This window comes from Epinephelus moara, chromosome 8 (genome assembly GCF_006386435.1).
Source record: "Epinephelus moara isolate mb chromosome 8, YSFRI_EMoa_1.0, whole genome shotgun sequence".
NCBI classification, from domain to species: Eukaryota; Metazoa; Chordata; class Actinopteri; order Perciformes; family Serranidae; genus Epinephelus; species Epinephelus moara.
Genome location: NC_065513.1, coordinates 24,691,683 through 24,718,686, shown reverse-complemented (window position 1 = coordinate 24,718,686; position 27,004 = coordinate 24,691,683). Strand labels below are relative to the sequence as shown.

Sequence of the window (27,004 nt, the reverse complement as noted above, 5' to 3'; positions counted from 1 at the left end):
TGGTTACTGACCAACTGGTTTATCAGCACTGGTCTGTGACTTTGTTATTATGAGCAACACCTTGTACATTGAACACAGGCATTTTCATCCTTTGTTGTAGAAAATCTTTATCAGAGTTTAAAGAGTAACTGTTTTATTTTTCAACCTGGACCCTATTTTCCCATATTTTTGTGTCCAAGTAACTAATAGGAACAACAAATTTTGAAGTTGGTCCAAAATAGAGCAAGACTGCTGCATCTGGCAGCAGCAACACAGGCCGCAGTGCAACCACTCCGAGCATGTACGTACCGTAAGGTGCTTGTTTTTGCCACTGACAAGCTCAGATAGTTCCTATAAGTGTCTAACGACATTATGGAAAGGATCCCTACAGAGATAGGCCTTTCTGTTACAGAGTACGATCCTTTTTAACCAGAAACAGCCCCGAAATTGGAATTGGCAACGCCACTAGACTTTTTCTAACTGGATGAATTAAGGGTTTATTTTAACCAAACCAGAGTTAGTGGCTTCACAAAATGTCTGTAGAGGAGCGCTTCCAGGACTGAAATTGTTTGCTTGAGGTGCTCTTTGGATGGGACAATCATAGCAAAACTCAGGAAACTCCAAGGCACTCTCTTTGGAAAAATTAAAAAGCCTTTATTGTTATGGCTTGGTCATCTTAAACCTTTAAAAACTCTGATGCGTTTCGGCATACAAGCCTTCGTCAGGCTTTGGTTTTTGACTCCCTGACGAAGGCTTGTATGCCGAACGCGAAACGAGTTTTGCAGAGTTAGGTAGCTGTTGGAACAGTGGCAAGACAAGCCAAGATGGTTTTATTTTGTTCCTCTCAACTCNCTGACGAAGGCTTGTATGCCGAAACGCGTCAGAGTTTTTAAAGGTTTAAGATGACCAAGCCATAACGATAAAGGCTTTTTAATTTTTCCAAAGAGTGCCTTGGAGTTTCCTGAGTTTTGCAGAGTTAGGTAGCTGTTGGAACAGTGGCAAGACAAGCCAAGATGGTTTTATTTTGTTCCTCTCAACTCTGAATGAACTGTGAGTAAGATGATAAAATTATTGTTTATCTTTTATGGAGTCTAGTGGGTTTGGCGATGGTGGCTGTTTATGGATCTTTCTATTTAACAAAATGGTCTGTCTGTGTAGGGAACATTTTCTTTATGTTTTCCGACACTCATACACCTGTCAGTGGCAAAAACAAGCACTTTCAGTGGACATACATTAACGGTGTATGATTCGGCCCAGGTGGTTTCATTGCAGCCTGTTTCGCAGCTGCTGGCTGCAGCACTCTCGCTCAATACTGGACCAATTTTGGAAATATTTGTTCCCATTAGTCACTTAGACACCCAAACATGGAGAATTTCAGCGCAGGATGCTATGACCACATTAGCCACTCTTCTCCGTCTGACAGGGCTGAGGTGATGGAAAGTCACTGATCTTATTCCCAGTTAAAAATTTCTAAACTGTTAATTCACTTTTGTCATGTGTTTTGTCTCCCTGTTGGGATGTTTGCATTGGTTGCTCATCGAAGGGTTGTTAATATCAGTCATCGTCGGATGTCCTGAGCTCAGCTGCTGTCAGAGGGTGTGCTTGATAAACCAGCATGAACCTACATACATGTACTGTATTACCGTCTCCGGTGGATATGTGCATAGTGTTAAAGCTGCTGTTTTCTGTCATGGCCAAAGCAACAGAGCCATAAATCAAATACCCTGGGAAACTTGAAGGGCTTGGCTTGTTGCATAGACAGATTATTTAGATATCTGTTTCTGATTTTCTCAATGATTTGTTGCTCTCTCTTTGATATGAAAGTGAAACTACTTTGAGCGCTGAAATCTTTTTAATCATTGTGATTGAAAACAAATGTTTGCTTTTGGAAACAGATTTCCTGCCAGCGCGAACAATTTCTTTAGACTTGTTTGGAATGACAACCTACAGATTAAATACTTCACACACAAATTAAAACCCCCTTTTTCATTCTCTGTCTGCTGTATGGCCTCTTGTTCAAAATGCGTTGAACTTTCCGATATGGATGTGGGTAGCTTTAATGCAGAGAGAAGCCAAGTGTTTCTGTATGTGTTTGGAGAGAAAGAGGTACTGGTTGTGTGTGTGTAGGGGGCAGAAACAGAGCACTAATTGGGGGGGAAACATATAATTGAACATTTTGTGGTGAGCATTTGGGCCGTAACAGTGCCAGAGTGGTTAGCATGAACACACCCCTTGAATTGGGTCAAAATGCACACAGAGGAAAAAGCCCAAAGATTCAGCAGTGGCAATTTTTGAGACTGTTCTCCAAAATACGATCAAATAGGGTATTTGTACAAGTGAGAATTACAACCTATCTTTACTTGTATTGTTAGACGGAACTTCTCGTGGCTGTAGAGGGAAGTCAGGCATTGTAGAGCGACAAAGTCCGGAGGTGGATTTGTCAAACAATCACAAGGCTTTCATCCAGGAAACCTGTGTTTGTGTCCTGCGTGAAACCTGAAGTCAGTGTTTAGGTGTTTTAACTTCCGTAAGCATATTACGTAATACATCATGTACGCCACATGAGATAAGTCACATTACGTTGATAATTACTTATTTTAAGCCAAACCATGATCAATTTTTTTCCTAATCTAACCAAGGAGTTTGTTGCCTAAACCTAACCACATGTTTGGTGCAACTGTGATGGTCTCACAATGTTAACTACTTGTTTAAAGCTGTGACCAGTCACAGTCACATACAGTACAAGTTATTATGTCCACCAGTGGGGGCTCTGATTTCAGAAACGCTCCTGCAGGTCATATTAGAGCGGTGGCTCCCAACTGGTCCAGCCATGGGGTCCAGATTTCTTCTCAGTTTGTACTCAAAGGTCCACACAGCTTCATCTATTCAGCATCATACTCGAGTTTGGCCATGCTGCCGAGCTAGTTTGCTGTCTCTGTCAAGTAGCTGTCCATAAGTCACTCACTCTACAGCAGGAAACAGCACTCTGAAATGAAAGCTCTGTGCCGGAAATTCACTGTACTCTGAAATAAAGTGTGTTTTTTAGAAACTTGACACATTCGCGAGTCACTTGCGATCCATTCAAATAGACCCGCATCCCACCAGATGGGAACCACTGTATTAGAGGGTAGGAACAAACGACTTATGTGGGCTTATGTTTTCTCCTTCCCCTCTGTTTCTCCCTTCCTTCCCATCCACGCACTTCTAATCAGTGTCAAGTCGATCCCTCATTACTCTCTTCTTCCTGCCCTCTGTGGTTGTGAGGAGTGGTGAGTGATGTTGCGTGTGTTGGGCTAATATGACTATAAAAGGTTGGGGCCGCAGAGCCCTAACACTAATCCGGGTGCAGAGCCTCTTTTATTAGCCCTGCCTGTATCTGTCTGTCTTTGTGTGTGTGTGGGTGTGTGTGTGTGTGTGTGTGAGACAAAGATAGAGGCAACAGACACAGAGGGGGACGTAGCAGACCAAAGACGACTAAACCCACATTACCCTCTCTCATCCTCTGCTGCCATTTCTCATTCAGCAGAAACGGATTTTCTCGTAGGAGCTCCAAATTCAAATAGCCGCACTCGAAGTGATATATGGGGGGTACGAGAAAGGGCCACTTCATAGCTAGAACAACCACAAAAGTGGTCTGTGTGCATGTGTGTGTTCATTGAAGTGGTCTGTGTGGCCTCTTTTTTCACTGTGTCAAAAGAAACAAATGACCTCACTCCTCTTTGGACACACTTGGACCTTCTGTGTGACCAAGAATGGTCAGAATAACAGCTGCAAGGTGTTCTTGTTCTCTACGGACTTGTAATATATACTATACAGTTTATAATTTAAGTCCCACTTTATTAAAAATATAGCAAACAAATTGCTACAAAAATAATCTATCAATTTTTGTTATAACAGAAATGTGTTGTAATGATACCTTCACATTTGTCTTAGTTACAGCGCTGTTGCGTCATGGGAAAGAGACAAAAGTTACAGTGTGTAACATCCCACGCACATTTCCAGATTTGTCACAGTCCTCCTCAGCCTACTGATAAGAAAGGCTCTGGTTTTTATGACACATGCTGCCACAATGTATTGCCCTGTGTGTTGGTGACAGTAACTTTGTTGAGGACAATAATAATTTAAAATAAAGATACTTATACAGTATTTAAGGTTATCAAAAAATAAACCAGAAAATCTCCTTACATGATGTTTATGCAGGAATTCAACATAAAAATTCCTGAAAGAACTGAAAGAACAGTACATTTGTGTCACCATTACTTCAATCATTTAAAATATTCTGTCTCACCTGTCTAATTGTACTTCAATAGCACATACAAATTTAACTTTCCAAGAAGAAAACAGGGTGAGTTTCAACACACAAAGATAGAACACATAATTGCACATTTAATCTAATTTGATTTTATTTCAGCGGGTGGACTCGGGCCCGCTTGTGTGCCTGTTAAATGCTTAGTTGCCTCGCAACTGTTCTACAACACTTGTTTACATAATCTGTTGCTCACAAATAGATGGACTACATCAGCAGTGATGGGTGCGGAAAATGTTGCAGTTGTTCCCCCAGCGTGATTATAATTATATATTTAACATTACTGTCATGGACAGCATTGATACAGTACAGTATTTGTGCATGTTGAAGCCATGTTGAGCTGCGGGGTTGGTATTAAATACGAGCCCTGCTGTTCATCACGAGTTCTTTTGTGTGGCTTGAATCTGGTTCAAATTAACCAGCTTCCCCCGAAGTGGAAGTGCAGCAATTAAACTTTGTTTAGATGCAGATATTTGAAGCATACCTCAAAAAGCATGGCAGACACTGAACACCAGAGACAAGTGAAGGGCACGCATAGTTTCCTCAAAGCCAATAAAGCGGGTATGTGTCTCCAATGTGTAGCGTTGTCCTTTTAGCTATTTGTCACCTTTTTAATTGCATTTGGTACGGAGAATAATGACATAACCGCTTTTTACTGGAACTAGAGTCACTTTGGTTGACCTTAAGTCTGTGTCACGTTAAGCTTAAGTAGGTGCCACTACAAAGCCCAAACCTCTTCCTGTGTGTGAGATTTAGTGGCATCTAGTGGTGAGGTTGCAGATTGCAATCAACTGAAACTTCTACCCTATGCCAAGCGTGTAGGAAAACTACAATGGCCAGCATAAAAACACAAATAGCCCTATCTAGAGCAAATGTGTGGTTTGTCTGTTCTGGGCTACTGTAGAGACAAGATGGCAAACACCACTGACGAGGACCTGTTCCTATGTATATATAAACGACTCATTCTAAGGTAATGAAAACACCACAGTTCTTAATTTTAGGTGATTTTTTGCCAGCGTACTCTCCTAAATCCACACACTTAAACTTTAAAATTTGGCTCTAAAGTGGAAATAATGTCTTGTATCAGTTTGCTCCATGTCAACGTCCATATGCGATGGTCTTGACAATGCTGAGAAAAAAAAATCTAGACTCCACTTTTTATTGCTACGGTCTTTTTCGATTTTCATTCAACAAAACATTTTGCACATTTAGCCTCCTGGTACATTTTCAATGTATGCATGTTGATAAGTCTTAATTTTCACTTAAACAACCTACCGATAAGAAATGGCTACATATGGTAGTGGAGAGTTTGGACTCAAGGATTGCATCAAGGCTGTGATCTTTTTTTCTGACATGCTGTGGTTAAGGAACTTTTTTCCCGTAACAAGCTGTAAGCCCAGTATGACAGCAGGTCATAAAGAAGAAACAAAGGCAACTCAGAGATGAAAGCTCCTGCTATTAGTCACGCTTGAGTGGATGTACAGTAGACCCTCCATGATGTGGTAGAGGACCAGGTCTTTCATTAGCTTTGCCCAAGTACCTCTGTAATGGAATGGATCCATAAATCCTGTGATAAATACAGAGTGAACGTGTTCTTCCCGCCCTCATGCTTAATAATCCTGACTGTGATGCTGTTGCTGATAATTTGAGATGTTTGTGGTTTTTGTGTCTCTGCAGCTGACAGATGGTGGGAAGGCGGCTAAAGGTGGCATTGGCATTGGAGACTTGGTTCTGTCTATTGACGGCATCGCCACGGAGGGCATGAACCACCTGGAGGCCCAGAACAAGATCAAGAGCTGCACTGGCAACCTCAGCCTCACCCTGCAGAAGTAAGCTCACACTCAAAGTGTATGCGTGTGTGTAGTAGTAGTTACGAAACTGAAACCAAGCTGCTTCACTATACAGTGATTTAATGTGTGAACGTGACTGGGAAGCCATTTGTCTCCATGACAACACAGGATCCGTACATTCCCTTTCAAAGTCTCCCAAACAACCCATCTCTGCATCGGATTTACAGTCCATGCTTCCCCTTTGAACCCCAGACATCCCGCATATAAAGGCAGATGTTCACTGTTGTTGTAGGAGTTAATCTTAGCTCTAACACACAGCAACACCATTAGTTCTGCCCGATCTCCTGTTCCCTGAAGGAAAGAGGAATAACTGAAATCACAGCGAGAGCATCACACATGTGGACCACCTCCTCCTCCCCAAGGCCTACTCCTCACTGTTTGGAGGAATCCTGTTGTACAGTGGAGCTGATTTATCACAAGCAGTTGTGTTGCAGTGTGTGTGTGTGTGTGTGTGTGTGTGTGTGAGGCTCTATATTGGTTCTCATGTGGTTTGAATTGTCCAGTTCCTTGGCAGCACCTGTAGGCATACGTGTGTTTTCATTTAAACACTGTGAGATGTTCAAGGCCCCTACACTTGTCTTTTTTGGATTCGAGCTCATGAAAGAGGGAGCAGATTTACAGCATACAGTCCATGCACAGGTCAAATGAATTAATTTGGCTATACATTCATTCAGAATTGACTTAATTGGAGTAATAAAATGCTCAGTTTCCTTTTCTCTTTGTGCATTTTGCCTCGTCTCCTCATCTGTGTTTGCATGTCTGGATTTCACATTCTGCTCTCCCTCGATGACTTTTCATCTTCCCCCCCTCCTCTCATTTGAGGCTAACTGGGCATGTCCTCTAATTTGTATCCAGTGGCAGAGAACACATACTGTAATACCACAGGGCTTATGGTAGCTCAAGGTCACTGTGCGGGTTCCTGTAAAAGGGAAACCCATGATCAAACTCTTTTTTAGGATGAGTAAAGCAGGTCTTAGAATAACACTTGGCTCAAAGGACGTCAGTGGATGATTTACTTCTTAAAGTTGAGTTCATATTCTGATGGATGGTGAAGGTTTGCTCGCTGAAGAGGGTCAGCAGGTTCTACTGACAACGATGTGGAAGATATACAACCAATCGGTCGCACAGTCATTGAATTCACACTAACAAGATGTTTCAATTAGAGCACAGCCTTTCTCAACACATTGATAAAACATCACAAACGGTGATGATTGAGTTTTACAGTAATTAGTTTTGAAGAGATTAGGGCATGTGTAGTTTGGCTCATGGTTTATATAGTGAAACGGTACTACCACACATGCATCTGCTTATATAGTTTGTCTCCCTGAGGCTGCAATAAAACATGTGGATGAGACGACTAATAGATTCAACATTTCTGTGCTTCATCTAAGATTTGGCAGATAGTGAAAGATCGTGGTGCTTTGCAAGACTCCTCACAGAACTCAAACCTGCCAAACATGTGATTTATTATTATGACTGGCACACCATATATCTTTTAGTTTGACAGTTTGGGAAATATGCATATTCGCTTTCTTGGCGAGAATTACATCATTGGATTGCAACCAGTTGTCTGTCTGTCTAAGATGAGGCTTCAGACAGGAGATGGTTAGCTTAGCATAGCATAAAGACGGGAACAAGGGGAATCAGCTAGCCCAGCTCTGTCCAGGGTTTCGCACACATTCATTTGTTAATGGCGACCCTCCACGATATCAACATCTGGTGCCTCATATTGCTTTTCTGTTTTTGGATCTGTTGGAATATACTGTATGTACCATTTGGTTTTTCATTGCGCCATACTCTCAGGGCGAAGAGCGTACTCTGGAGATGGACAGAGCTGCAGAACACCAGGTGCACTGAAAGTGAAATTTAACCGTTCATCACGCTGGTTCCAAAAATTTATTTTGACTCGCCTCAGCAGCTGCACCTCTTGTCCATTAATCTGATCTGATCAGCTCAGATTGGATCGACTGATAAATCAACCTCACGACTCAAACTCCACAAACTGCTGCTGAGGGAAAAAAAAACATTTGTAGGGTTTCGACTGCGCTGCGTTCTCGGACCCGCACAAAGATTTGTATCTTCGACTTTTGTTTCCAATTATTTCATTAAAGCTACAATTATTAACTTATGAAAATAACTTGTCATTTTTGCGGAAACTGTCCCCATATTTCAAAAGAAGTACATGAGACAGATGATCTGTGAAAAAAAATCAGGTTTCTCCTCCTACTGCTTCTAATGGCATTTGCCAGAACCTACTGCGGCTCACCAGAAACAACCAATCAGGAGTCAAGGAGAGTCAGCGCGATCAATATCAAACAAGATTCTGTCACTGCATTACTTGTTTTGTGCCTTAAATGTTTTCAGAAACACATTTTAGTGTACTGTTTAGCTGTAAAACGTTAAAGTTTGTGACCTGGCAGTCATGTTGGATATAGCTAGTCGAGCTGAGAACCTAAGTAAGTAATTAAGTAAGTAATATTTATTTATATAGTGCTTTTTGCAGACATAGGTCACAAAGTGCTTCAGACAAATGGTCTCATGTTACAGCTAAACAGTACACTAAAATATGTTTCTGAAAACATTTTAGACAAAAAATAGGCAATGTAGTTACAGAATTTTGATTCCTACTTAATCAGTGCTGCCTAGTTTGACAGTTTGACTGCAGTTCATGAGCAGCGACTGACATGACTGACAGCTGCGTTAGAGACTCCTCGTCTCTAATTGGTTGTTTCTGTTCATGTGCGGTAAGGTTATCAGAAATATTACAAGGCAACACAGTAGGCCAAGGAATATAATTTTTTCAATGATTGTCTGTCCCATTTAGTGCAGTGTGAATACAGTGACTGTTTTAGCAAATAATACAAAACATTTTTTTAATAAAAGTTACCAACTACAGCTTTAAGCTGCCTAAAGAGCTGCCAAGTGCCAGTGTAACCAAACAAATCTCATGTAAGGCTGCACTTGTTTGGCCGACCAGTTAAAGGATTACTTCTTCTGCATCGCTCGGTGTCTGCGGCAGACATCAGCCCTTCAAGGGTTGATTCATGCCCTATTGGAAACACATGGATCGGCTTGTTTCATTAAGTGGCAGTCTTATATTATTAAGACTGTGTGACCACGCAGCCACTTTGGGGACAGCTGGCTCCAGTTTCTGCTTTACTGGGCTGCTTTACGGTCCAGAGGATTGACAGTAATCCCTGCGCCTACTCCAGACTCCATTTACAATAAGAAATAAGATCAGAGTTTCAAGGTTTCTTTCTGTTTGTTGCTTGGCACTCGTTGGCACTGTGAGTTAGACATACTGTATATCCAAAGAGTGTCATGCCTGGGTCAACATCTGGACTTTAATGGGTTTACATGCGTAATGGAAAGAACCAATCTATTCTCTTGTTTTTATAGGCGTCGCTCGCCTCTCTTTTCATTTTTCCCTTTTGCCTGCACATTGTGATTGGGTTTGTCACTGGGTCAGATAGCAACAGGAATGATAACATTGAGAAGATACAGAGAGACGTTAACAATGCATGTGGTGTCTGTATGTGTGTATTTTAAAAGGAGACAGGTTGTTATTCCTTTTCCAAATAAACGAGTGATGAGGGGAAGAGATGGACAGCAGATGTGTGAAGGACAAGACAAGGAAAAGCTGTAACGTCAAGCTGCTTCACCAAGAAAAATTTAAACTGACATAAAGCTGAATTTGTCCAAGTTATAATTACTTTTAAGGATGACAGGGAAGATGTGAGGAGGGCCAAATTATCTTGGCACTGACTAGACCAGAACCGGGATTTATTACCTGAAAAGTAAATCCAGATAAATGCATGAATGCAAATGCCATGGTTACCAGAGTAATCATCACACACCAACATTCATTTAACTGTCGCTGAGACTTCCTTTATGTTTCTACAGTGGAAACAAGCAGGTATCAGGTGCCAGAGCAACATCAGTTTAAGTTTGTTGTTGTTTTTCCATTCACTCCAGCTCAATTTGAAATGATCAGTGTAATGGCAGGTTTCAGAGTTCAAATACGCAACAAGAGATCTGTGCATTGTTAAAAACGAATCACTTTGATGAGCAGCAGATTGAAGATATCTTTGATTTTCGTGTGACTCATTTTACGGACTCTTGATGTAGGTTTTGGCAGTCGCCCTATCAACTGGTTCTCCTGTTAAAACAGCAGGTTTTTTACATCACACAAGTTTCGTATTTGAAAATCAGGTCTCACGTACTTTAAAGGCTGTTTGATCAGAGTCTTTCATCCAGGAATGATCCCTGTTTTAATCTTTTATTAAATTTTTTGTATTTGCAAAGATTCCATCTCACTTGCTTCACTGTTTGTTCCAGGATGACTGTCGCACACGCAGAGTGCACAGACATATCATTCATGATTTGCATGAGTTTCACTGCTAAATCTCAGCATATAGAGCTGAACTATTTTTGGCCCCAGCAGCAAGTGTCTGGCAATGTAGTGTGTAAATTGAATTACATGGCCATAAGTCTGTCGCTTTATCACAGCGTGACTGAGTGAGATTCTGTGGGCTTTCAAGATCACTATCCCATACAATGATTCAGTCAAATGTGAAATACTATAAGCTTTGTTTTATTTACCGGCTGCTTCTCTCGGTTTAATTTAGATACATTTCCTGCACAGCTGGAATAGCAGTAAGAATAGTGATGGTGACATGACTGACCTGATCTGAGGTGTTTGTTGTTTTACTTGACATCTCAATCTTTGCCTGAGTTTTTCTAATGTCTAGGAATGCACTCTGTATTGTTATGTTCGGTTCATGACCTTTGGAGTCCTCACAACTTTCTGTCAGACGGTGACAATGTGTGTCTGTGCAGCTCTCCTGCTAAGAGGGTGACGTTTATCCTAAAAGAAGCAGAAACAGGAAAGAAGGAAAGTCATGAGAGGCAAATGGAAGTAACAGCGTAGCAAAGAGATGAAAGAGAGACACATAAACAATGATGGAGATGGATTCTCCAAGGCCGACAGTTTCTGATCGACTTGGTTGACATCTGCAGTTTCTGTGCACCGTGGATCACTCTGCTCGATGGCATCACGTGTCAGTGCTCCGTGTTTAGATTCACAGATATCCATAAAGTTGAACTGTGATTACTTACGCACAGCTGTGAAAGAAATGCAGGCGGGTTTCTGGGAATTTCTTTTGTCCATGAATCATTTTTCCGTTTTTATCTTCAGCGTCAAATTGAATTCCATTTGATGAGACCTATAAAAACAACTAATATCTTGTTAGCTCTACGGACTGTTTTACTATGAGGGTGATATTGACACGTGGAGCACATATGTTCATCACACACACAAATAGACAAAAGAATGGTTGGTAAGGGTTTAGTACATTCCATTGAAGCTCTTCTTCTGGCAAGTAAGAACAGATGGATGACAATGGACAGCCCTGTCTCCTTGAAATTCTGATTATATACCTCCAACAGGCAGCAGAAAATACATCTTTTAAGAAATGTAATGCTCCCCACACTACGTTTTTTTTTATTAACAAAATGAATAAACGTTATTAATTAACATAACCTGAATATTCTGAACATACATAATATAAAAATATGCATATTTTCTACAATACCTGCTCGTTGCAACTAAAGCATGATTGATTTTTTTATGGTTATGTTTAGGCACTCACTTTATTAACATTTAGCTTAATGTGACCATCTTCTTTCTAACCTTAACCAAAGTCCTTTTGTTGCATAAACCCAAACACATTAAGTGTCCGACCTGCTCTCAATTTCAGGTCGTCAAATACCGACGCTTTGTCATACCCCTCAGCATGAGATATCAATGCCAAAGGCACCCTTTAGCATCTAGACACACTGGCCTTTCAGCTAACTCCAATATGAACCTATCTGTGGCAAGACTTGATGCATAGAGCAACTCATATTATAAGAGCGAGAAGATCTGTATATAGGGCAGGAGGTAAGGGAGGTGGAGGGGTCAAACAAAACTGGACTTTCACCCAGGGGACTGCGGTTCATGTCCTGTTTGAAACCAAAAGTTAATGTTGCTTTATCTTTAAGTCACACAAGTGACATACCTACGTCCCATGCAAAACCAAAAGTCCCCCTTGTTTTCATGTATGTAACACCCTCTGTATTGCTACCAGACGCCAAGGGGACATGACAAATCATCAGTATTTAACAAACTGGGGGTGAGAACGGGTTGGAGGGTCCTACTTCCAAAATTTACCCCAACCAACTCCCACTTAGTGGCATGCAGTATTGTAGCATCTTTCACAAAAACAGAACGTAATTCAGGCACAAATTACATTTCCTGTGAAAACAGAATTGGAAAAACAAACAGGAGATTGCAATGAAGAGGAGTCAACAAAGCAGGATGAGGTTAGAGAGGTTATGGGTAGATAAGCTGATAAGGTCGAGCGAGAGAGAGGGAGTTGTAGTTGAAAAGATGATGAAAGACTGACAGGAAGAATGAGTACAAGGAAGAAGGAAATAGAGAGAAAAGGCAGGAAAGGGGAAAGGGAGAGTTAGAAGTGGACATTGGAGATGACATGGAAGAACTGAAGTTAAGTTTAAGAGATTGAAGTGAAAGCTAAAGGAACGGAGTGGGGCTTAACATTTGGAAGCTGCTGAGGAGTTACAAATGTTGAAGGAGGTTTCCTCCATGCTGATGTCTTTGTACTGAAGCAATCCCGCTGGTATAGTGCAATCACAAAGTTTCAACACTAAATTAGCCTCTTCAGTGATGTAATTATTCTCTTTAGAGCTACACCAAAGAATTAAGCTGTTCATTTCAGCCAATCATCCCTTGCCTCAACAAAACCACCTTTGTATTTCACCGTTACTCACTGTAGCTGCCAGTGTCTGGTTAAATGCTTTATTCCCAACAGTGAAGTCTTTTCGAAGCCCATTTGACTACTTAATGGGCCTGTGTGCATGTGTGCGTTTGAGTGTTTTCAACAGTGCAGTCTGAAGATCTTGGTGTGTTTGATGGAGTTAAAAGGTACAGAAATGATATTGCAGTTGACCTTATGCACTCACTCAAACATGCGTAGGACACATCACAGAACGCTGCAAATGAATGCACGATTTGAATAAGCAAGCGGTCACGGCAAAGAGAAGGGTTCTGAAGCAGTTTTTGTGTTGTGCTCAGTTAATTGGTTCCACTTCTCTTTTTTTTATCAGAGCAGAGATCTCACCCTGTTGAAAGAACCTCAAACAGGATAATTATAGTGTTTGACAAGCCTGGTCTTTGTGACTGAGAGTCTCAGTGGTGGAGGCATTGCATTTGTTGTAGTGGAGCCGTATGTGCTCATGTAGAAAGCCACAAGGACAGGCCATAATATGTCACGGATAAGACAATCGGGTTTTAGATCTCTTGTGCATGTGCGGGAACGCTGAATTGCACTGTGGTGTTGTTGTTTTGCTGCAGTGGCGCTGATTTACAGACCCTGACTTCCCCACCCTCCACATGCATGAACACACACATCAGTCAGAGAGGAAGTTTAGCTCACCTCAGCAATCTGGATCTTGCACACATTAATTTACACTCTCTAGTCATATGCCACATACATGCAAAATGAATCTGAGGAACTGAATATTTTTCACAAGCAGTATGGTCTATTTTAACCCTTTGAAATCTTTTGAATCCCTTGAAAAACAAGGGAAAAAAGGCAATGAGCAGCCCTGTAAGAAATGTAGATAGTTATTTTTAAAAAAAATAGGGGAAAGGGAACAAAGTTAGGGGGAATTTAAAAAATAAAATAAAAAAAATAAAAAAATAAAAACATTAATTGAATATATTTATAACTATTATTATTACATATTTAAAATTGTGGTACAGAATTAGTAAAATTTTTATGCATTTTTTTATGCCATTTCCATTTGTTTATTTGCTTTTAATTTACTTTTTTTAAAACTAATTTTCTTGTTTTTTATTTCCTCTGTCTACTAATTTCTTGCAAATTCTTTGGTACTTTCTTCTTTAGTTTCTCATTGTCTTATTCCTATATTTTTTAATGAAATCAAGCCAATTTGCTCAGGTTTCGAAGGGTTAACATGCCCAACAGAGACATGCACACAACCCCTTAGACATTCACAAATACACACACACACACACACACACACACACACACACACACACACACACACACACACACACACAGATCTCATGGCAGCTGCTTGACTTATTTTGAGTTTGGAAGTTAGCTCTGGGTGCTTGGGCAAGGGGTTGGGGTGAGGGAAGTTTATGTAGTGTTGGGGTATACGTTTTCATTTTGTTTACATTGTGTTCTCCAAATAGAGACAACAAGATCCGGGTTGTACGTGCACGATGCTTGTGCACAGACTCGTGCCCAGCAAACAGCCCGGCTGATATATCAGCCTGGATACTTCTAGAACGGAGGGTTATGTCATTTTCTATTTAAAATGTTTAGTTGTAAATTCACAGACTGACACACATCTGTCCCCTTGTTGATTTACTGTTTCCAATGTAATTTTCCTCACAATGAAATCTGAAATCATCTGTTCGCACATACATGACTAATGACCTCTCGTTGTGTCAGAAATATGAGAAAGTATGCGTTACATAATTGGTCATTTGATGTATGTGTCATGTTGTATGTTTGTAGGCAAGGCCGAAACTTTAACCCAAATGATCTATCACCTGTTTTTAGCTTAGACTGAGAAATGAAACCCAGAATAGATGGCATGCTTACTTGGAACTGACCCGCGTGTAACAAGAACAGCATGTTTAAACGAGCTTGGCTTTGAAGGAAAGAGATAATTGGATTCCCTATTTACAAAAGACTGGAGAGACCACGCTTTTACAAAAATACCGGGGTTAATGCAACTACACTTCAAATATTTGGCCTGCTGAAGTGTTTCACAGCAAAGAAAGGCACATTTCTAAGAAGGGGTGCATGACGGTGTGAAGCAGAGAAAATATTTCACTGCAGTGAAAAAGAAAATGTGATAATTATACATTAGAGAAGCCATGCTCTGACTTGATAGCCCCTGGTTTGATGGCACTAAACTAGACTCAGTTGAAGAGCACCAACCAGCTTTAAAAGTCCAGTGTATAGGATTTAGAGGTATATATTGGTAGATATTTAATATAATATGATATGTACCTTTTCTTAAAATCACCTGAAAATAAAGAATGTTTTGTTTTTGCTGCCTTAGAATGAGCCATTTATATATACATAGGGAGTGGGTCCTTGTCTACAGAGTCCGCCATGTTGCACCGTCACAAACCAAACACTGCCTCTAGATAGGGCCATTTGCGTTTTCATGGTGGCCAGTGGGGTTAGCAACCCCTTCACGATGAGCAACATTGGAAGAACACTAACTTTTCTGATGTGGAATTGCTTGAAGTGATTTTACTGGTTTAAATTCAGGTCCATTTCTTTTTGAGAGGAATCCCTTTTTTCCACCAAAATTGTTGCACGTATGGAGGTTTTTTTAAACGCAGGAAAACCTACGGAAAATAGGCAATAGACTGCTTTCCCATATCCAGTAGACTAGAGCAGTAAACACAGCTCAACAGTAGACAAGTATACTGTGACATGGTCAATGTCATGGACGGGCTGAAAAACAGGTTCGTAAACAGCAGAGAGCAGAATGGAGGCCTGTGAAACTGTTACTTCTTTTTTACATCCCTTACCTATTCAGTTTCTCTCTCTCTCAGCCTCGGTGCTGACTACATTTAAGACGATCATCGAGCGCTGCTTGGATGGATGGAGACGGATTGATACTGATGATATGATAGCCTGTCTTTGCATCACGCTGGCAAAGGGGCTTAAATTAGTGTGTCCACCCAGGTGTTGTGTTTCCATCACAGCTGACTGAAGCCAATCGGAGCTGGAGCCGATAAATACTCTTGATTGCAACCTTTCCCTTTAAATACAAATGCCAGATGTTAGCTGGTTTGAGGTTTTTTCTGTGCAATGGGAAAGGGGCTGAGGAGACCTCTGTGAACAATTTGTCTCCCATTGAAAAAAAAGTCCTCAACTTCTGGATTTTAAGTTATCACACATTAGCAGGTGCTGGGCTGGCATCTGCGCTCGAGCCGAACAGCATTGGGGAAACATTGATTTGTAACATTAAACTGGTTTATTCAGCGTTTTTACCAGTTTTGATTACCTGGTCTGAGAGAAAAAAAACCTCTGTGGATAATCTGGCAAAAGTAGATAAAAACCTTCTGATCAATGAACACTGAAGGAATCCAAAGCAGGAGTTCACGCTTGACACATGGGAGAAATTTCAGCTGGTTGCAATCTGCAGTACTCACCACTAGGTGTCACTAAATCCTACACACTGTTCCTTTAAGTTGGGTGATAGTTGAATCTGCTGTTAGTGCTATACAATACATTACTTGTGTGTGGAAAGGTGTAAACATATTCTGTTGTTTTTGACATTTTATGCCTTTATCAGAAAGATTCATGGCCTTATTCGCTACGCCACCAGGGCACTCTGTGTGATCAGGTTAATATGATTTGTTTACACTGCAGATAATATCTAGATGCCGAGGAGGATACATATCTAAACTCAAGCATTTATCTATATGGGGTTTTCTTTGCAGGTCAGACCAAAGAAAGCCTAATAAAACTGGTCAAAATGTGGCATATAGCAGTACAACACGTACAACATTTGATCACTTAGAACTTGTGAGACTTGTACTGTAGCTGCAGAAATTCACAGCCCTTTGCAAATCCTCTGTACTCATAGACACCCTCCGCAGCTGCCATTGTCACTTACTCAGCTCTGATATTTGCCAAAGATGTTCCAAAGCCAAGAGTGCTAAACTGGGCTCACCTGTCTCTGTCTTTCACTGCTCTGTAGTATTTGCCAAAGATCATCTAAAACTGACTGCCATCATCTCTGGTTAGGCTTTTAGTATCCACCAGTAATATCCTAATACCAGGAGAATGCAGCTACAGCGAGACACACCTGTCTCTGTCCGTCTCTTGCCAGTCTGTTGTTTTGGCCAAAGAAAATACAAATCCCAAGAACATTAGGGGTCTGTGAAGGTAGCATGCAGATACTCCGAGGCCAAGAACACTGTGTTAAGCTCATCTGTCACTGCTTTTTTAATTTCTTCCCACTATTTGCCAAACATATCTCTGTGTAAGCCAAGAGCACTCTTCTTTAGGCCGCGGGAACAGTGCGAAGAATCATCAGGTCTGATTAGACGAGAAAAACAAGAAGCTACATTTCACGAGGGCTACATAATTGCTATAAATGGGTCTCAGGGTGTAAGGCACATTCAGAACATAAACTGTACACTCAGCAGTTTTGTTCCAGATAAAATAAACTTCTAATTATAGTAACAAATGACTCGATAATAAATTGTAATCAACATGTTTTGAAACCAAATACACTAATGTCCCAGACGCAATTTACCCTCTACTCTTGTAGTTCTCACATTAAGCTTAAAGTCTACTGAGTTATCAGCTCAGATTGGCTGCGATATGTTTAATTTCAGCCAGAGGACTATTTGTTTTTGTCCCTGTTGATTTACATCGTCAAATTACACCATGTTCAACTCAGGCTCTGAGAATAATCCTAAGGAGAAATGTTTGTCTTTTTTGGGGAATCTGTGCTACTTTTCAGCACAAAATACTCCAAGGGGCCGTACACATGCCACATTTTTTGTGCCCTCAAATTCATAGCTCTCAGTGTAGATGCTCAAATGACAGAATGACACCAGAGCGACATGTTCGCAGCACGCATGTGTTTCCAAGGACTTCTTTTTCAGGGCGCGATGGCTGTGCCCCGACATAAACAGAGCTCAACTTTTGGAACACAGCAGGGTGTACGGCATGTCATATGACAAGGGACAGCCAATCACAGCCGACAGATATCTTTTCCTTCTTCCATAAATATCAGTATGTGATAAACATGGAAACGTTGCTCATTTAGGTGCAGGGCAGCCAGAGCTTAAAGTCTGTCCCACAGATCATAGGCCTACAGTACACACTTATAAACTGCACCAGGAAGACAATCAGCTCCGTACTCAGGGCCAAATTCACAAAGAATGAACTGCGGCCGCTGATAGCACCTTGAATTGCACTTCACTTGCACCCGCAGTTTGCTCTGTCTTAACGTCCTATTCACAAAGGATATTGCGCTAATGATATATCAGCGCAAACACGCCCACAAAGTTTGGCAGCTGAGTGCAGTTTGCCCCTGATTTGCCCCTGATTGCAATTAGCCACATGGCAAAGTATAAATGCTGGCTTTGCGCCAAGAACACTGTGGCAGAACAATGGCAGCTAGGAAGAGAAAGATGAAATTTTCAGAACGCGAGCTTGAGGTCCTGACCGAGGAGGTGCGAACCCATTCCTTAAAACTCCAGGCAAGAAATACAACGGCTGGAGAAAGAAACCGTATTTGGGATTTGATATCCCAGTCTATGAGTTCCATAGGAGTTTTCAAACGCACGCCATCGGAATGTAAAAGAAGATGGCATGATTTGAAGCGGAGGACCAAAGAAAAATTATCATATAATGCCTCACAAGCTGCACAAGCGTGTGGCTATTAGCGCTGTGGCTAACTAGACTTTGTTTGGCAAAGTACTGAATACTGTATACCCTCGTGTAGTGATGTCTGCTGGTGAGTCAGTCTAACAGTGTCGGATGGGTTGAGGCAGTGGATTTGACCAAGTTTGACCACTTTATCACTATTCCCTCTCACTTGTAGCTGTTTTTTCGTTATCTTTTCAATTTAATATGAATTATGGCACTGTTTTTGAAGTGCGTGACAGATGTGCGTTTTGAGAACAACCGTAGACTGTCACCTGTTCAACGCATCAGTATCTTCGGATGCCATTAAAGTAATAATGATTATAATAATAATGTCAAAATATTATTTACAGACTGATTTAACAGACGATCACTGCTGCCACGATCACTGCAAAGTCTGGGCCCGAGGCTTCCACAGAGGAGCGCCCAGTTTGCACCAGCTTTCTAAAGACGTTATTTACTTCACTCAAACTAGCGCTGGTGTTAGTGAATTAGACGGTATCTGTTTGCTCCATTTTTACCGGTTTAGCGGCCGCAAAAGCCACGCAATCCTTTTGTGAATTTGGCCCTCAGCTTGTTAAGGTTGCTTAGCAACCTCAGACATAACCTGTCGCCACACTCTTGAAAGCTGGCACAAAAAAGGCACAGAAGTAGCACTCAGTGCCCAACCTTATGTTTTTTTGGCGGTTAAATATGCAGCATGTGTATGGGCCCCCAAGTCAGGCATAGTCAACTTGTAGAAGCATCCATATTATTTAAGGACACTTGGGGCTACCTTCCAGACCACGTCTTTTGATTAACAAGCTCTAATTTTGCACTTTTATATCCTTTTTACACCGTATTTATATTAAGTATTACTGCTCTGTGTTAATAACCAATAAATCCTTATACAACAAGTCGTATACAATATAACGAATTAGCATCCCATAATGACGTAGCGTATTAAACGTGAAGGAACATACTTAATATAAAGTTATGATGTTTCATTATAGGCAAGCAAAATTATGTAGGATAGGTTTCTTGACCAATCCACCACCCTAACCTGCCCCTTTACGCAGACTTTCAGTCTTTATACAACTTCCATCTTTGCTCCCCGTCAGGACATTTGTCCTGTGATTGCAGCCTTCCTGATTACGCGGGTTATACACAAATTACTGACTCATGATTATGTTGTGAAGGTTACTTTTAAAATGTGATAGGCTACAGATTACTAGTTACCCTGTTAGAACGTTACAAGTAATGTAACTGTTTTAATTACTTCATCTAAGAAATGTAATGAGTTACATTTGATTACTTTTTGATTTCTTTTCTAACAAATGTTTCAGACGGGCAATAAAGCTAAAAAATAATAGGCTAGAAAATAGATTACGCTAAAAGAAGGTGCTCCTGTACGACAAAAAGGTGCAAAGCAACAGAATAAATGTTTTATCTATGTATAAACTTTTCACCAGTAAGAATATATTCAGATTTGACCCCTTTGTAACCACTCACATTTTGATTAGTAACTGTAATTTAATTATATATTTTTTCTTCAGTAACCGCAACTGATAACAATTACACTTATTTTGTAATTTAAATACATGTAACTAGTTTCGCTCCCTAACACTGTGATTGCATGGGTTATATAAGGATTGTGGTGCATTACTTTCACAAGGTATATGTACAGACAGTGCATGAGAACAGCCTGTAATAATATATATGCATAAGGTGGATATATAAAATGCACAAAAGTACATAATGATGCAAATGGTGTAATGTGCACCTCATGCACTCTCATACCTCCCGCACCTTTTTCCACCATTATCCTCTTCAAGCTCATCTGTTAAAGATGCTCTGATTTTATAGTGGAAAAATAGGAATGGAAGAAATTCCATAACTTCAGGTATTTGTTCAATGTCAGAGCCAGGATCTTTTTATGATCACTGTCGTATCACTGTTGCCTCCGTTTATAAGGCAAGTGACTCACTCAGAGAGAAGCTTAGTGAAAGAGCCAAAGAGGGAGAGAGTGAGTAAGTAAAGGGCCAAAAATGGGGCCAGGTAAACAGAAACAGAAAGTTGGACACTGAAGCGAGAATCAAAAACAAGATGAAAAGACATTAAGGAAAATAAAAATAAGCCAGTCAATCTTGCATCTCTGTTGGTGAATCCTCGGAGTGATACTGATGCACACTGATATCCATAAGCCTCTCAGCAGACCTCAGGCCAGATGTTGAATGTGGAAAACACTTCCTTGTCCAGCTGTGGATCACTTTGAATGGCAGGCTGTCTCAGAGCTGAGTGCTGGACCCAGCTGGAGTGCTGTGTCTTTAGTCCGTCCGTCTCTCTCCTGTTTGATGGACTGTGTTGTTTCTGTTTCTGCCGCCTTTAGAAAAAATAACAGAGCTGCCAGGAAGAAAAAAAGAAACTGTGAAGCAGAGAGCAGATAATTAAACTCACTTTCTTGCTCTCTCGCTCACATTAAATGTACATTTTATGTGCACCCTGTTTACTCTTCTGCTGAACACACACATTGTTGATGTAGTAAGTACATAAGTACATAATTTGAGACTGTAGTTCATTTCCGGATAGATCTTACAAAACCACAGTGCTAAAGGCTCATTAATCCTAAATCTCTTCTTTAATTCATTCCATTCGGGGTCCCCTAGAATCTTGTGGATGTCCTCACCCAGTTTGGGCCCCCCTGCACCACTGGTTTCCCTTACAGAGGCCCAGAATGTAGTGAGTTTTCCTTCGAGGCAGAGATTCCTAAACTCCCTCTGTCCGGGACCCACACTTGAAACAATGCAGTCTTCATCTGAGTCTCGTGAAATCACACCGGGGCTTTAACCTGAAGCACAGTTCAGGATATACTTTAAATAATTTTGACGGCACTGACATGGCTTTGATAAACTCAGATTTGCTCTGGGGATCTGTCCCGTGTTTCTCCATTCCTCTGGTTGTATGGTTCTGGTCAAGATTGTCACAGTGTGTTTGTCAGTCAGCTGCAGTGAGACAGAAAGCTAGGTTTTGTGATGTGTGGTTGCATTGTGGGAATGTCTTTTGCAAACAGACTGGCCCTGCTCCAACTACAATACATGGAGTCATTAGTTTATTCAATTACACTTTAAATCTTTTAAATGATGATGGCAAGGGTCGGTGTGGGAGTCGCCATGAAGTGTTCGCAGAGGTATGGCAGGGCATTATCGGGTCAAGAGTCATTAACAATGAGTGAACGCTGCTTTAAACATGCCAGGTTGTGTTGCAAGAAAAATATCGTGGGAATACATGGGTATTTGTGTTTCTTATTTGGGTGTGGGACTGCATGCCAATGCGGGTTAATGCCTCCATGTGAGCTCCTCTGTTTACATGTACAGGCTTTACTTATTGTTTTAAAGTATTTTTATTAGGTTTTCAAAAAGGAAAAAACCATCAGGGTTGGGCGGACACATTCCACAACACCACACGCTGTACATCAGTGTGCAGAACAAACAAATGGCAGTTACAGTAATACCTTATATGATAAAACAGCCTTCCTCCCACCCTCACCCATCCTCCTGTCCCCAGATTTTTCCTTCCTTTAAATATTTCTAAGGCACACTGTCTAGATTAAGTATGCACAGTAGCAACAACCATGGAGTCAGAGTTGAGTGTGTGAAGGGCTTAATTAGAACGCACTGAGAGCTGATGTTGTTTGGGTGTTTTGAAAATGAGAAAAAAACGACCCCCAGGTCTTTGCAAAAATTAGTTTGCAGCTCAGTTTGTTTGTTGTGTTGTTCTGGAGTTTTGGTGAACGCAAATTGTTGATCAATTTGTTGAATTCTAGATAGTAAATCCAATTGGTCCTTGTAAGTGTCTTTTTTTTTTGCAGTAAAAGCTATTTGCCCTCTTAAGTAGGCCTTAAGTGCATCCCAGACCACAAGCGTAGAGAAATGTATATTATTAGTTCCAAGAAAAGAGGTAATTTGGTGTCCTATGTATGTCACAAACTTGTCATCCGGAAGTCGTAGCAGTGACGTCACAGCGGTGGCATGGTCAGATATAACGATGCTGTGATGTACAGGGACGAACCACTTCTTGGTCAGTCTGCTGTGAAACAAAGCTGTAAAAGTTTAATTTAGATTTCAAAGGACAACACGAGCCTCCAGTCCTCCCATCTACTTCTTTTACTGCCCCGTGACTCCAGAGACAGTGCAGGCAGTGAAACTAACGTACTGCCATACACACTACCCTCAACCCAAACGTTACTGTTTCACATAAAAAGAAAACATCTGTCCCCTGCCTTTAAAAGATATATATTTGCACGAATGTAATGTTACATAAAATTACTTTTATGATCTTTGGAAAACATCTCAGAAGAAATTCCATGCTGTGAAAGACTCTTCATCTTTTTTAGTACATTAAATTATGTGAAATTTGTTGCACCACTGGACGCATGTGTTACAGCAGTAAGTCTTCTTCTTTGGTGTCGTAAAAATTTCCATACATTTCAGAAGACTTTACAGCTTTTTGTCTCAAACATATGTCATCTCCACGCCTGCTATTCACCGTTTAATGGACTTCACGTCTTTCATTGTCCAAACCCAGTAAAATGTATGGCAGCAGTGTATTCCAGTTTTTCTGCCTCATATTTCAGTTTTACACTGTTTTTCTCACACTTTCATCCAATTATTTTTGTTTTATACCCTTAGTCAAGACAGAGGTGCAGTTGGTGTGTGGAGCAGCGAGCTTTAGTCAGAGAAGTGCTACTCCCCCTGCTCCTGTGCTCTGTTGGCATTTTGATGCGGTACTGTTGACCTTCAGGCTGTTGGAGACATTGCCTCCTTTCTCCTGCCCTGGTGGGGTTTAACTTAATGTGCCTGTTTCCTCTCATGGTCTGCTTTTAAGACTCCTTAGGGTACCAGTCCACTGCTGTGTGTTTTAGTTAGAAAGTGAGCTACTATAAAATGTGCTTGTTTGTTGCTATGTTACCACAGGAAACAGAGTTGCATGTTTAGGCGTTTTCTGTCCGTTCATTTTCTTCTGTGGTAATGTAGAGTTTAGAAAAGGACATTCTGTGTGATTGTTATCAAATCTCCTGCTGATAGATTTTCACAGATTAAGCAAACAGAAAATTATTTTATGTCTTTATGTAGACATAGTAGGGCACCAATATATATATATATATATATATATATATATATATCAAAACCCACACTACAGTTAAAGGTTCAGTGTGTAGGGTTTAGAGGGCTGTATTAACAGAAATGGAATATGATATGAAAGGTATGTTTTCATTAGTGTATAATTACCTGTGTTTGTGTTACCCTAGAATGGGCCAATTATACCTACATATGGTGCAGGTCCTCATCCATGAAGTCCGTCACTTTGCACTGCCATGTTTCCACAGTAGCCCCTAAATGGACAAACCAAACACTAGCCCCTTTTACACTGCCAGATTTTCCGCGAATGTTGGGCCGTTTTGCCGGCCAGCTGCGAGCGTTTAGACACAGAGCCGGATTGCCGAGTTGATCCGAGGTGCCCAATTTTCCGCCTTGTAGGGTAGTCATATTGACGGAACCCTTTTAGTTTAAAAAGACCGAGGCGGCCTTCCGCAACGGGAGGAGCTGTTGATGACACCGCACATGCGAGCCACTGGTGGTGGATAAACAGGAAACAGCTGATAGCAGGAATTAGCGAGCAGCTAGTAGCAAGAGGGAAACGCAAACCTGACAGACACTGTAACTGGGGAGACAAGGAATTGCGCGCCCTCCTTGCCCTCGCAAACTAAGAGGCCATTAACCGTCAGATGACGGGGAAGGTGAAGAACAGGCCGACTTACGAGAGAATTGCAGAAGGACTGACCAGCCGCCCACCAGCCTCCTACGTCACTTTTTACATCACACGCTGAGCTACACGTTTTGTTACTTGCTCACGCCCCCCATTGCCCCGAAAAAGGCAGTTGCCGCACTCCCCGATTTTGTTTTTATACTGCCAATGCTGAAAAAAGAGTCCTTTTTTAGCATTGGCCACCGTAGTTGGTAGCCCGTTTGCAAAGAGCCAAACAACATTGGAAAAACACTGATTTTTAATGTGAAACTGTTGTGTGTTTACCAGTTTAAATAACAGGTTCTGTTTGTATTGGAGAGGAAGAGACCTTTGCAGATAATTCGGCTCCCGGTAAAAACCTCCTGAATGTCTGGATCTTAAGTTATCAGAGAAAAAAGGTGAGCAAACATAAGAAGGTGTTGGTTGAGTGGCCTGTCTGCGATGAGTCGAACATCTTTAGAGGAAAATTGATTTGTAATGCCAAACTGCTTTTTTTTTAGTGTTATTACCAGATCGAATCACCTGGTCCATTTGTTTTAGGTACAAAGAGATCTCTGCAGATAATTAAGCTCCCTGTAAAAAATATAAATGTCAGTGTGTATAAACAATAAACTCTGACAGTATCCTAACCGTCAGTTCGCGCTTGGCACGCTGGAGAAGTCTCAGCTGGTTGCAGTCTGCAGTCCTCACTGCTTGACGCCACTAAGTTGTACACACTGCTCCTTTAAAAGATATTGACCTGAATATAAGGCTCAGGTCAAGTCTGTATCGAGTACAAACTGTTGTTTTCCATCAGATAAACAGGCAGGCAGGCTAGGGAGAGCTTCTTTTATGAAATCCACAGTGGATCTGTACCCTCAGGCTTTTTGTCTAGCCATATTGATCTATGGCAGAGGATAAAGAAGCAAGAGCAGTTCAGCAGATATATAAAACATAAAGCCTCTATCCTGCAGGGTTGCACAATATGAGGAAAATGTTGTTGAACATTGCAGTAACTACGTTATTTGTAAGACACAAGCAGATTAAAGGAGAACTTCACTCAGAAAAGGACCATTTGTAAATCAGTTAGTCATGCCATGTGAGGAAAGAAATAAGTTTTCAGACATGTTGGTTTCCTGATTGATTGGGGACCATGTTTAACAAGAGCAAAACCAAATCAAATTTTACAACTTTACAAACTCTCACAACTTGTGCACTATAAATCAGGTCTCATTTATCCAGTTAAATGCTCAGTACTTCCCAAACACATGCATATTCAATAAAACACCCAACATATTGGAGTCAGGCTTTGAAAAGAGCACAGATAAGTTTCACCTTCTGTTCAGCCATGCTGAAATTCAACAATGGAATGTTTTCCTTCTTTCCGTGACTGCGATTGTTTAAACATACTTGAAATTTCGCTCCAAGTTGATTTAATACTAAAGTTTTGGTAGTGAAACCACTGTAGTTTTACCATATCTTGTTCCTATGGTCTGGTCTGCATCAAAGCTTCTTTTAGGGTCTTGTGTGACGTCATACTCAGCTGAAAGGCCTGTCGAGGCCTCTGTGGAGATAGTGGTGGGAGGTAGTGGATAAGGAATGGGGTGGATCACACACAGATACATAGTCATGGGCATGGTGCTCACACACACATACACTAAACAGACGTACAGTACGTGTGATCTGTGGGTGACCCCCGTCTCTCCGATGGTCTTGCCCAGTGTAAGGACTGATAAAGACAGGCAGACTCAGCCTCCAGATCTATTTAAAGGCCAGTTCTTGATAAACTCACACAGTGGTCTTTAAATAGCAGTGAAATAACACTGTTGTTTTTGGATTTAATCACACCAGCAAAGGAATGTTACACCAGCTTGTGAAATCAGTAATTGTAGTCTTTGTTTGCTCATCATCTTTCTTTCTGTCTGAGTATATATATATACATATGTATAGCCCCCCAACCACCACCGCTATACATACACACTGTTGACACTCACATGCTGAACCACACATGGCAATAATTGTGCCAGTCACTCTGCTCTTACTTGGTGCCCTGGCATCCTCCCCTGGTCACGTTGGCCGGCCTGCTTCAGTTTAAGGTAAAATTACAAAAAAAAAACTGAATCCAAACCACTTTTTCCCCTCTTTCCTAATAAGGCACAGAAAAAGAAATAAATAGACAAGAGTTCGGAGAGTGTGTCCCACCTTCAGGAATGACGACTGCATACATTTCAGAGGGCTTTGTTTCAATAATCATTATCACTTTTGTTTAAAGAACAGTGACCTCACTCCCAGGAAAAAAAGCAGAAAATGGCATGAGAGGCAGGAGGGAGTCAGTGAGAGGGGGAGAGAGAGATAACTAGAAAGAGACAGAGAGGGATGAAAAGGTGTAGAGATGGACAAAAGGAGAGGTGAAAAGTGGAAACAGCTAGGGTAAAGATTTTCATTTAGTTAAGACTGAATTTAAAGCTATGTTTTAAGTTAATGACCCCGGGGCACAGTTGTGCCTGTACATATATTACCAAGCTGCTAAAGTCCCTGATTTACACAGTGAAGGGGGAGAGTCTCTCCTGTCTCCCCCCTCTGTGAATCATGTGTTTCAT

The 27,004-nt window shown here is 41.1% G+C and overlaps 1 protein-coding gene across 4 annotated transcripts in view; it reads left to right on the top strand.

Annotated features, from left to right (window-relative positions):
- The window catches only part of pdlim5a (PDZ and LIM domain 5a), an 82,947-nt gene that overhangs the window by 15,547 nt on the left and 40,396 nt on the right, over window positions 1-27,004 (top strand). For all 4 annotated transcript variants that reach the window (XM_050050564.1, XM_050050562.1, XM_050050561.1 and 1 more), the window contains exon 3: window positions 5,963-6,114. In XM_050050564.1, coding sequence (XP_049906521.1) covers window positions 5,963-6,114 — 152 coding nt within the window. The remainder of the gene's footprint in view (window positions 1-5,962; window positions 6,115-27,004) is intronic.